At 71.8% G+C, this 10,364-nt stretch overlaps 2 protein-coding genes across 2 annotated transcripts; one reads left to right on the top strand and one right to left on the bottom strand.

The window, feature by feature from the left end:
• Positions 1-407: 407 nt before the first annotated feature.
• On the bottom strand, positions 408-7,408 carry EMC10 (ER membrane protein complex subunit 10). The gene is made up of 7 exons (XM_068923423.1): positions 7,286-7,408; positions 4,998-5,064; positions 4,776-4,888; positions 4,594-4,698; positions 3,732-3,913; positions 2,168-2,261; positions 408-610 (listed from the first exon to the last, which is right to left on the bottom strand). Exons 1-7 carry the CDS (start codon positions 7,382-7,384, stop codon positions 503-505), a joined length of 768 nt encoding a protein of 255 aa, XP_068779524.1. The 5' UTR covers positions 7,385-7,408; the 3' UTR covers positions 408-502.
• A 22-nt stretch (positions 7,409-7,430) lies between these two features.
• On the top strand, positions 7,431-10,320 carry GARIN5A (golgi associated RAB2 interactor 5A). Its single transcript, XM_068923411.1, has 4 exons — positions 7,431-7,770; positions 9,672-9,844; positions 9,944-10,134; positions 10,238-10,320. The coding sequence occupies exons 1-4, from the start codon at positions 7,543-7,545 to the stop codon at positions 10,318-10,320; spliced, it is 675 nt and encodes a 224-aa protein (XP_068779512.1). The 5' UTR covers positions 7,431-7,542.
• Positions 10,321-10,364: the final 44 nt, after the last annotated feature.

The raw sequence follows: 10,364 nt of genomic DNA, 5'->3' as shown, positions 1-10,364 counted from the left end.
CCCTCCCCCCGCTGCCCAGACCCCCCCCCCCACCCCGGGGCTCCCACCGGTGCCCGCCCGTACCTGCCGCCGGGGCCGGGGCCGGTGCGGAGCCCCCGGCGCGGCGCGGCGCGGCCGGTGCCACCCCCAGCGGCCGCCTCCGCCGAGCAGCCGCCGGCCCCGCCCCCGCCGCGCCGGCCCCGCCCCCGCCGCGCCGGCCCCGCCCCCGCCGCGCCCCAGGCCCCGCCCCCTGGCACCTCCCGCCCCCCCCCAACCCAGAGGCCAAAGGCCACGCCGGGCGGGGGGGGGGGGGGGGCACATCGTGGCCGCCCCCCCCCAACCACGTCGAGGGGCCCAGGCGTCCTCCCCCCCCCCGTCCCCCCCCCCCGGACTCCTGGGTCCCCACAGAGCACACAGCAGGCGGCCTCGGCGGTGGCACAAGATTTTTTTTTTGGGGGGGGGGGGTTATTCAGCGCTGGGGAAGAGGGGTGGGGGAGGGAGCGCCCCCCCCCCCGCCCGGTCCTCACCTGCCCCCCCCGCCCCCCCCGGCCCCGCTGCCCCCCCCTTGCCCCCCGGCGTCGGGCGCTCCGGACATCATGAGGAAGAGGACGATGGGGATGATGTACATCCACTGCGGGGAGAAAAGGGGGGGGGGTTGGGGGGGTCAGACCCCCCTCAAACCCCCCCAACCTAGCTGTGACCCCCTCCCCTCCACGCTGGAGAAGGGGGTTCAGGGATACTGGGGGGTCAGACCCCCCCCAAATCCTCCCCTTGACCCAGCTGGGACCCCCCCACACTGGAGAAGGGGGTTCAGGGATATTGGGGGGTCAGACCCCCCCCAAATCCTCCCCTTGACCCAGCTGGGACCCCCCCCACACTGGAGAAGGGGGTTCAGGGATATTGGGGGGTCAGACCCCCCCCAAATCCTCCCCTTGACCCAGCTGGGACCCCCCCCACACTGGAGAAGGGGGTTCAGGGATATTGGGGGGTCAGACCCCCCCCAAATCCTCCCCTTGACCCAGCTGGGACCCCCCCACACTGGAGAAGGGGGTTCAGGGATACTGGGGGGTCAGACCCCCCCCCAAATCCCCCCTAACCCAGTTGGGACCCCCCCCCACACTGGAGAAGGGGGTTCAGGGATATTGGGGGGGGGCTCTAGGGAAGGTTTGGGAGGGGTTGGAGGGGCCCTAGGGCTGGATGGGGGGGAATGGGGGTGGTCCAGGTGGCGTGGGGGGGATTTGGGGGGGCACAAGAGGGCATCGGGGGAGTTGGGGGAGCAGGAGGGGGGCTCTAAGCCTGAGTTAGGGCAGTTGGGGGCCCAAGAGGGGTTTGGGGGGCTCAGGAGGGGTTTGGGGGGCCCTAAAGCATGGTAGGGGGGATTTGGGGGGCTCAGGAGGGGTTTGGGGGGCCCTAGAGCAGGGTGGGGGGAAGTTGAGGGGCCCCAAAGGGATTTGGGGGGCTCAGGAGGGGTTTGGGGGGTCCTAGAGCAGGATGGGGGAGGAGTTGGGTGGGCCAGGAGAGGTTTGGGGGGCCCTAGAGCAGGGTGAGGGGGAGTTGAGGGGCCCAGAAGGGATTTGGGGGGCTCAGGAGGGGTTTGGGGGCCCTAGAGCAGGGTGGGGGGGAGTTGGGGGGGCTCAGGAAGGGTTTGGGGGGCCCTAGAGCAGGGTGGGGGGAGTTGGGGGGCCCAGGAGAGGCTTGGGGGGCCCAGGAGGGCTCTGGGGATCCCCAGGTCACATTTTGGGGCATTTCTGAGCCTCCCGGGGTGGTTTGGGGGCACATCGGGGAGGCAGCAGGATTTGGGGGAGACCGGCAGGATTTTGGGGGTGAATCAAGACTTTGGGGGGGCCAGGATGGATTTGGGGGACCCAGAGAGGAACCTGATGGGCCCCGGCAGGGTTTTGGGGGGCTCTGGAAGGATTTAGGGTGGGCTTTGGGGGGCAGATGAGGGGAATTTGGGGTGTTTGGGGCCCAAGGAGGGTGGGGGGGGGGCTAAGACAGGATTTTGAGGGGGCTCAGGAGGGTTTTGGGGGGACCCAGGACGGGGTGAATTTGGGGGAGCCCAGTGGGGTTTTCCCAACCGCAGGAGAGAGCTGAGCTGGGTTTTGGGGTCTGGGGGGGGATCAGAGAGGATTTGTGGGGGTCCGAGGGGATTTTGGGGGGTCCGAGGGGATTTTGGGGGGTCCCGTACGTATTTGGCGAAGAAGGATTTCTGCTCCTGGGGGTTCTTGGCTCGCTGGGCCTGCTCCTGCTCCAGGCGCTCGATGAAGGCGGCCGTCTCGGGGCTGGGGCGAAAAATGGGGTGGTGGGGGGGGCCCCCAAAACCTGGGAACCCTGAAACGTCCCCCCTCCGGCACCGACGGAGCCCCCCGAAACCTGGGAACCCTGAAACGTCCCCTCCAGCACCCACGGGGCCCCCTGGGATGTAGGAACCCCAAAATGTCTCCCCAGCACCCCCCGAAACCTGGGAACCCTGAAACACCCCCCCTCCAGCACCCACAGGGCCCCCAAAACCTGGGAACCCCAAAACGTCCCCCATGGCACCCACGGGGCCCCCCAAAATGCCCTAAATTAGGGCTCATGTGACCCCCCCCAGCGCCCCCCCAAGCCACGTCCCCTCCCAGCCACTGTGTCACCCCCAGATGGTCACTGTGTCCCCCCATGTCCCCCCCAGCGAGTCACTCTGACCCCCTTCCCCTCCCCATGTCACCACGTCTACCCTGTCCCCCTCCCATGTCCCCAATTCCCTCCCCCCAGGGTCACCCCGTGTCCTCCCCAGAGGGTCACCATGTCCCGCCGTGCCACCGCGTCCCCCCATAGCGTCACTGCGTGCCCCACGTCCCCCCCGTTAGGTCCCCGCGGTCCCCGCCGCGTCCTCTCAGGCCCTCTCACGCCATGGAGGCGTCGAAGACCTCCGCGTTGACGTTCTCCACGCGTCTCCCTGTCCCTCTCCCCCACAGTGTCCCCGTATCCGCCTGTGGCCCCCCCAGAGCATCTCCGAGTCTCCCCGTGTCCCCATAGGGTCCCCCCCGGTGTCCCCAAGGCACTCACACGGCGGCGGACGTGGGTTGGTACAAGGCCACAGAGGTGAAGGCCTCCGCGTTGACGTTCTCCACTGTGTTCCTCCCATACCGTCCCCACGTCCGCCCCATAGCATTCCTGCGTCCCCCCCACGCCCCTAGACTGTCCCTGTGTCCCCAGTGTCCCCAAGGCACTCACACAGCAGTGGGCACGGGCTGGCGCAGGGCCACAGAGGTACTCAAGGCCTTCACGTTGACGTTCTCCACCATGTTCCCCCCACACCGTCCCCATGTCCGTCCCATAGTGTCCCTGTATCCTTTGCATGTCCCTATAGCGTCCCTGTGTCCCCATAGCGTCCCCACAGTCTCCCCAAGGCACTCACGTGGCAGCAGGCACGGGCTGGCGCAGGGCCACAGAGGTGCAGAAAACCTCCACGGTGACGTCCTCCACCATGTTCCCCCATACCATCCCCACGTCCACCCCATAGCGTCCCTGCATCCCCGTGTCCCTAGCGTGCCCCTGTGTCCCCGCTGCGTCCCCAGGGCACTCACGCGGCCGCAGGCGTGGGCTGGCGTGGGGCCACGGAGGTGTCGAACAGCTTCACGTCGGTGTTCTCCGCCACGTTCCCTCCGTGCCATCCTCGTGTCCCCCCCATAGCGTCCCTGTGTCCCTCTATGTCCCTAGAGCGTCCCTGTGTCCCCACAGCGTCCCCCACGTGCCCCCAAGGCACTCACACGGCGGCGGGCACGGGCTGGCGCAGGGCCACGGAGGTGTTGAAGAGCTCCAGGTCGACGTCCTCCACCTCGGCGCCGCGGCAGGCGCCCGGCACGGCCACCACGGCCACGGCCACCACGTTGCCGGCCACGTCCACGTGCACCGTCAGGTGGTCCGAGAGGTGCGACTCCACCATGGCGCACTGCGGGGCACCCGTGGGTGACGGGGGGCCAGAGTCGGGGAGGGCTGGGGGGGACGGGGAGGGTGCAAGGGGCAACGGGGGCAATGGGGGGACCCCGAGAGGGTCCGGGGGGGGCAACAGGGGGGCACAGGGAGAGCCGGGGGCAATAGGGGGGCAATGGGGGGCATGGGGTGACCCTGAGAGGGTACGGGGGGGCAACAGGGGGGCACAGGGGGAGCCGGGGGCAATAGGGGGGCAATGGGGGGCATGGGGTGACCCCGAGAGGGTATGGGGGGGCAACAGGGGGGCACAGGGGGAGCTGGGGGCAATAAGGGGGCAATGGGGTGACCCCGGGAGGGTACGGGGGGGCAATGGGGGGCACAGGGGGAGCTGTGGGCAATGGGGGGGCATGGGGTGACCCCAAGTGGTTATGGGGGGACAATGGGGGGGCACAGGGGGAGCTGGGGGCAACAAGGAGGGCATGGGGGGACCCTGGGAGGGTATGGGGGGGCAATGGGGGGCACAGGGGGAGCTGGGGGGCAATGGGGGGACCCTGAAAGGGTATGGAGAGGGCAATAGCGGGGCACAGGGGGAGCCGAGGGCAATGGGGGGCACGGGGTGACCCCGATAGGGTACGAGGGGGCAACAAGAGGGCGGGGAGGACAACTGGGAGGGGGGGGCAGGAGGTGACCCCCACTCACCGCCCGGACGAAGGAGGTGACGTACTCGGCTCCGCCGTCCTCGCCGGCGCCCGGCGGCTTGCGGGGGACGCGCACCCGGTACAGCCCGTCCCGGGCCGCCACGTCCTTGCGGAGGCAGGGGCGTGAGGACCCCGAAACCCACCACCCCCCTAAAACCAGCCCGGACCCCCCCCCCGTCTCACCCGGAGCTTGCCGCGCTCCTCCTCGCTCAGCTGCTTCTGCGTCAGCGCGAGGCCGGGCTCGGCCGCGGGGCTCCAGGTCAGCGTCCCCCGCTTGCGGAAGCGGATGCTGTCGTCTGCGAGAGCCGGGCAGGGTCGGGGGGGGGGGGACACACGTCAGGCTCAGCTGCGTGAGCCCCCCCCCTCCCCAGCACCCAAGGGTGCCCCCGCGGCCCCCGGACTCACCCAGCTCGAAGGAGTGCTCCAGCGGCAGCGTGAGCCCACAGGTCTCGGCGTCGCGGCCCTCGCCGGCCTGCGGGAGAAGTGTCAGGGGGGGGGCACGGGTCAGGGGCTTCGCTAGGTGCTCGGGTGGCTGGGACCCCCCCCCCCACCCTGAGCCGGGGTGTCTGGGTGCCCGGGACCCCCCCCCCCAAGCCAGCTGAGACCCCCTGAGCCGGGGAGCCAGGGTGCCCAGGCGGCTGGGACCCCCCCCAACCCTGAGCCGGGGTGCCTGGGTGCCCAGACCCCCCCCCAAGCCAGCTGAGACCCCCCTAAGCCGGGGAGCCAGGGTGCCCAGGCGGCTGGGACCCCCCCCCAACCCTGAGCCGGGGTGCCTGGGTGCCCAGACCCCCCCCCAAGCCAGCTGAGACCCCCCTAAGCCGGGGAGCCAGGGTGCCCAGGCGGCTGGGACCCCCCCTAACCCTGAGCCGGGGTGCCTGGGTGCCCGGACCCCCCCCCCCAAGCCAGCTGAGACCCCCCTAAGCCGGGGAGTCAGGGTGCCCAGGCGGCTGGGACCCCCCCCCAACCCTGAGCCGGGGTGCCTGGGTGCCCAGACCCCCCCCCCAAGCCAGCTGAGACCCCCCTAAGCCGGGGAGCCAGGGTGCCCAGGCGGCTGGGACCCCCCCCCAACCCTGAGCTGGGGTGCCTGGGTGCCCGGACCCCCCCCCCAAGCCAGCTGAGACCCCCCTAAGCCGGGGAGCCAGGGTGCCCAGGCGGCTGGGACCCCCCCCAACCCTGAGCTGGGGTGCCTGGGTGCCCGGGACCCCCCCCCCAAGCCAGCTGAGACCCCCTGAGCCGGGGAGCCAGGGTGCCCAGGTGGCTGGGACCCCCCCCCACCCTGAGCCGGGGTGTCTGGGTGCCCGGGACCCCCCCCCAAGCCAGCTGAGACCCCCTGAGCCGGGGAGCCAGGGTGCCCGGGAGGCTGGGACCCCCCACCCCCAGGCCAGGGCCTCCGGGCAGCCGGGACCCCCCAGCCCTGAGCCAGGGTGCCTGGGCAGCCGGGACCCCCCCCAAGCCAGGGCACCCAGGTGGCTGGGACCCTCCCCCAAACCAGGGCACCCAGGCTTGGGACCCCCCTGGTACCCCCCCCAGCCCTGAGCCAGGGTGCCTGGGCAGCCGGGACCCCCCCCAAGCCAGGGCACCCAGGTGGCTGGGACCCTCCCCCAAGCCAGGGCACCCAGGTGGCCGGGACCCACCCCCCAAACCAGGGCACCCAGGCTTGGGACCCCCCTGGTACCCCCCCCAGACCCGAGCCAGGGTGCCTGGGCAGCCTGGACCCCCCCCCCCCAAGCCAGGGCACCCGGGTGGCCAGGACGCCCCCAGCCCCGAGCTGGGGCACCCAGGCAGCCGGTTCCCCCCCCAGGCCCAAGCCAGGGCACCTAGGACCCCAGGACCCTCCCAGCCCTGAACCGGGGTGCCCGGGCGGCCGGGACCCCTGCCCAGACCCAAGCTGGGGCACCTGAGCTCCTCCCCCTAATGCATATTAATGAGCCAGAGCACCACCTCCATGCATATTCATTTATGCAGCCCCACTGATATTTCTACCATGCACATTCATGAGCCAGGCCCTGACCACGCCCTCTCTCTATTTAATGACCCTGCTGGCCTTCATGAATATTCATGAAGCAGATAAAGTCCTTTATGTGGCTCCAGCACCTCCCCCAGCCCCTTATGAATATTAATGATCTCCTTTATGACAAAGCCCGGCCCCTCATGAATACGAACAATGCTCCTTAAGACATTACCAGCGCCCTCATGAATATTAAAGAGCTGTCGCGAGTCTGGGACCGCCCCTCATTAATATTAATGAGCCGGGAACGGTCTGTGACGCCTCCTAAGCCAGCGCTGCCGCCGGTGCGCCCCGCCCCTCCTCATGAATATTAACGTTCTATGGGATGCGCCCCGCCCGCTCATGAATATTAACGACGTTCCACGGGACGCGCCCCGCCCCCTCATGAATACTAACGACGTTCTATGGGACGCGCCCTGCCCCTCTCATGAATATTAACGACGTTCTACGGGACGCGCCCCGCCCCTCACGACTACGAACGAGCTGTCAGCGCTCAGTCCCCGCCCCTCGTGAATATGAAGCAGCCGCCGCGCACTCCCCAGCCCCGCCCCCTCATGAATATTAACGAGCCGCCTCAGGGTCATGCCCGCTCCCCCCCTCCCCCCCCCCAACGGCCTGTTCCTGAGCCGCCGCCGCCACCGGTACCGGCCGCCCCTCCGCGCCTCCCCCCGGTGCCGCCGCTCACCCGGAGCCCGAAGCCCCCCCGGCAGGTCCCGGCGCCGCCCGGTGCCGCCCGCAGCAGCAGCAGCAGCGGCGGCAGCAGCAGCAACACCGGCGCCGCCATGTTGGCCGGCGCGGGGCACGCCGGGACGCTGGCGGCGGCGCGCGCCGTTCCCGCCCAAACCGCCGCGGGAGGACGACGCGGCGCCATCTTGAGCGGCGGCGGCGGCGCCATCTTGGGTGCCGACGGGGAGGCCGGCCCGGCTCGGCTCCGCTGTCTCCATGCGGGTCGCCGGCCCTGAGGCGCCTCGGAGAGCTGCGCGAGCGGCCCCGGAGCTGCGGCCGGCCCGCCTCGTCCCTCCGCAGGCGCCGCCGGGCTGCGGGTGCAGGGGGCCCTCCCGCCTCCCTTGTGCCCTATGCCAGGGCATGGGTGGGCTGTGGCGCTGCCTGGAGCGGGGCGAGTACGGGCGGCTGCGGGACTGCCCGCTCTTCGAGAGCGACTTCCTACAGGTGAGGGGCCGCAACACCCCCGGCCCCTGCCCTAATTCCCCTCTGGGCCCCTTGATCCCCTCTGCCGTAGCCCCCCCCATCCCCTGCCCTAATTCCCCTCTGGGCCCCTCGATCCCCTCTGCCGTAGCCCCCCCCCCATCCCCTGCCCTAATTCCCCTCTGGGCCCCTCGATCCCCTCTGCCGTAGCCCCCCCCGTCCCCTGCCCCCGGTCTCCTCGGTCCCCTCTGCTGTAGCCCCACCTCGTTCCCCTCCAGCCCTTCTGCCGTAGCCCCCCCCCCATCCCCTGCCCTAATTCCCCCCCATCCCCCTCGATCCCCTCTGCCATAGCCCCCCCGTCCCCTGCCCCCCTTCCCCGCTGCCCCCCTCGATCCCCTCTGCTGTAGCCCCCCGCCCCCAGTCCCCTCAATCCCCTCTGCCGTAGCCCCCCCGTCCCCTGCCCCCCGTTCCCCTCCGACCCCCTCGATCCCCTCTGCTGTAGCCCCCCCATCCCCTGCCCTAATTCCCCTCTGACCCCCTCGATCCCCCTCTGCCATAACCCTCCCATCCCCTGCCCCCCGTTCCCCCCTGGCCCCCTCAATCCCCTCTGCTGTAGCCCCCCCGTCCCCTGCCCCCCGTTCCCCCCCATCCCCCTCGATCCCCTCTGCCATAGCCCCCCCGTCCCCTGCCCCCCGTTCCCCCCCATCCCCCTCGATCCCCTCTGCTGTAGCCCCCCCATCCCCTGCCCTAATTCCCCTCCAGCCCCCTCGATCCCCTCTGCCGTAGCCCCCCCGTCCCCTGCCCTAATTCCCCTCCAGCCCCCTCGATCCCCTCTGCTGTAGCCCCCCCGTCCCCTGCCCTAATTCCCCTCCAGCCCCCTCGATCCCCTCTGCCATAGCCCCACCCTGTCCCCTGCCCCTGTTCTCCCCCATTCCCCTCTGGCCCCCTCCTTTCCCTCTGCCGTAGCCCCCCGCCCCGTCCCCTGCCCTAATTCCCCTCCAGCCCTCTCGATCCCCTCTGCCGTAGCCCCCCCCGGCCTCTGCCCCCAGCCCCCTCGATCCCCTCTGCCGTAGCCCCCCCCGCCTCTGCCCCCAGCCCCCTCGATCCCCTCTGCCGTAGCCCCCCCCGGCCTCTGCCCCCAGCCCCCTCGATCCCCTCTGCCGTAGCCCCCCCCGGCCTCTGCCCCCAGCCCCCTCGATCCCCTCTGCCGTAGCCCCCCCCCGGCCTCTGCCCCCAGCCCCCTCGATCCCCTCTGCCGTAGCCCCCCCCCGGCCTCTGCCCCCAGCCCCCTCGATCCCCTCTGCCGTAGCCCCCCCCGGCCTCTGCCCCCAGCCCCCTCGATCCCCTCTGCCGTAGCCCCCCCCGGCCTCTGCCCCCAGCCCCCTCGATCCCCTCTGCCGTAGCCCCCCCCGGCCTCTGCCCCCAGCCCCCTCGATCCCCTCTGCCGTAGCCCCCCCCCGGCCTCTGCCCCCAGCCCCCTCGATCCCCTCTGCCGTAGCCCCCCCCCCGGCCCCTGCCCCCAGCCCCCTCGATCCCCTCTGCCGTAGCCCCCCCCCCGGCCCCTGCCCCCAGCCCCCTCGATCCCCTCTGCCGTAGCCCCCCCCCCGGCCTCTGCCCCCAGCCCCCTCGATCCCCTCTGCCGTAGCCCCCCCCGGCCTCTGCCCCCAGCCCCCTCGATCCCCTCTGCCGTAGCCCCCCCCCGTCCCCTGCCCTAATTCCCTCCCGGCCCCCTCGATCCCCTCTGCTGTAGCCCCCCCTGTCCCCTGCCCTAATTCCCCCCCGGCCCCCTCGATCCCCTCTGCCGTAGCCCCCCCCCCCACTGTCCCCCTTCCCCTCCAGCCTCCCCCACCTCACCGGCCCAGTCCCACTCTCTTCCCCCCCCCCCCGCCACCGCAGCCTCACTCCCCGTCCCTCCCTCCCTCCAGGTGACCAAGAGCGGGGACGCGGCCTCCCGCGTGACCGTAGGCATCGCGGCCACCAGCCCCCGCCTGGCGCTGCCCGACCTCATGCTGCTGGCGCGGCCGGCGCAGGCGCTGGCGGGGCCCTGCCGCTGCGCCCTGGGGCTGCCCGCCCCGGCCGAGGAGCTCGAGCTGTTCGGGTGAGCCCCCGCCGCCGCCCCCCCCAGCCCCCTTCTCCATCCCCAAGCGTCCTGACCCCCGTTTCATCCCCCTTCCCCCCCCCCCAACCCCTCCGCCAGGCTCCTGCCGCTGCAGTTCGTGCGCCTCTCCCTGCACAGCGAGAAGCGGCACCAGCTCAAGGTGAGCTTGGCCTCGGGCCGCACCTTCTACCTGCAGCTCCTGGCGCCGCGCCGGCGCCTCGAGCGCCTCTTCGGCCGCTGGCTCCGGCTGCTCTACCTGCTCCGCCACCAGCACCCGCCTCGGCCCCGCGGTGAGCGCCGCCGGCCTCCCCCCCTCCCCTTCTCCGAGGGCGCCCCGCGTCCTCGCAGCCTTCCCCCCGGCCCCCGCCGAGCCCCCTCTCTCTGTCTCCGCAGGCACCCCCCGACCCCACGGGGAGCATCCGGCACCCCCAAACCCCCGGCCGCGACCGGCAGCCGCTTCCCCGCCTCCGAGCTGAGCTCCGGAGACGCCGCTTCCCCCGCGCCCAATAAAGATCTCACG

This window comes from Struthio camelus, chromosome 34 (genome assembly GCF_040807025.1).
Source record: "Struthio camelus isolate bStrCam1 chromosome 34, bStrCam1.hap1, whole genome shotgun sequence".
Classification (NCBI taxonomy): Eukaryota; Metazoa; Chordata; class Aves; order Struthioniformes; family Struthionidae; genus Struthio; species Struthio camelus.
Note: the sequence above shows the minus strand (reverse complement) of the source record. Positions and strands in the feature narration are given on the sequence as shown.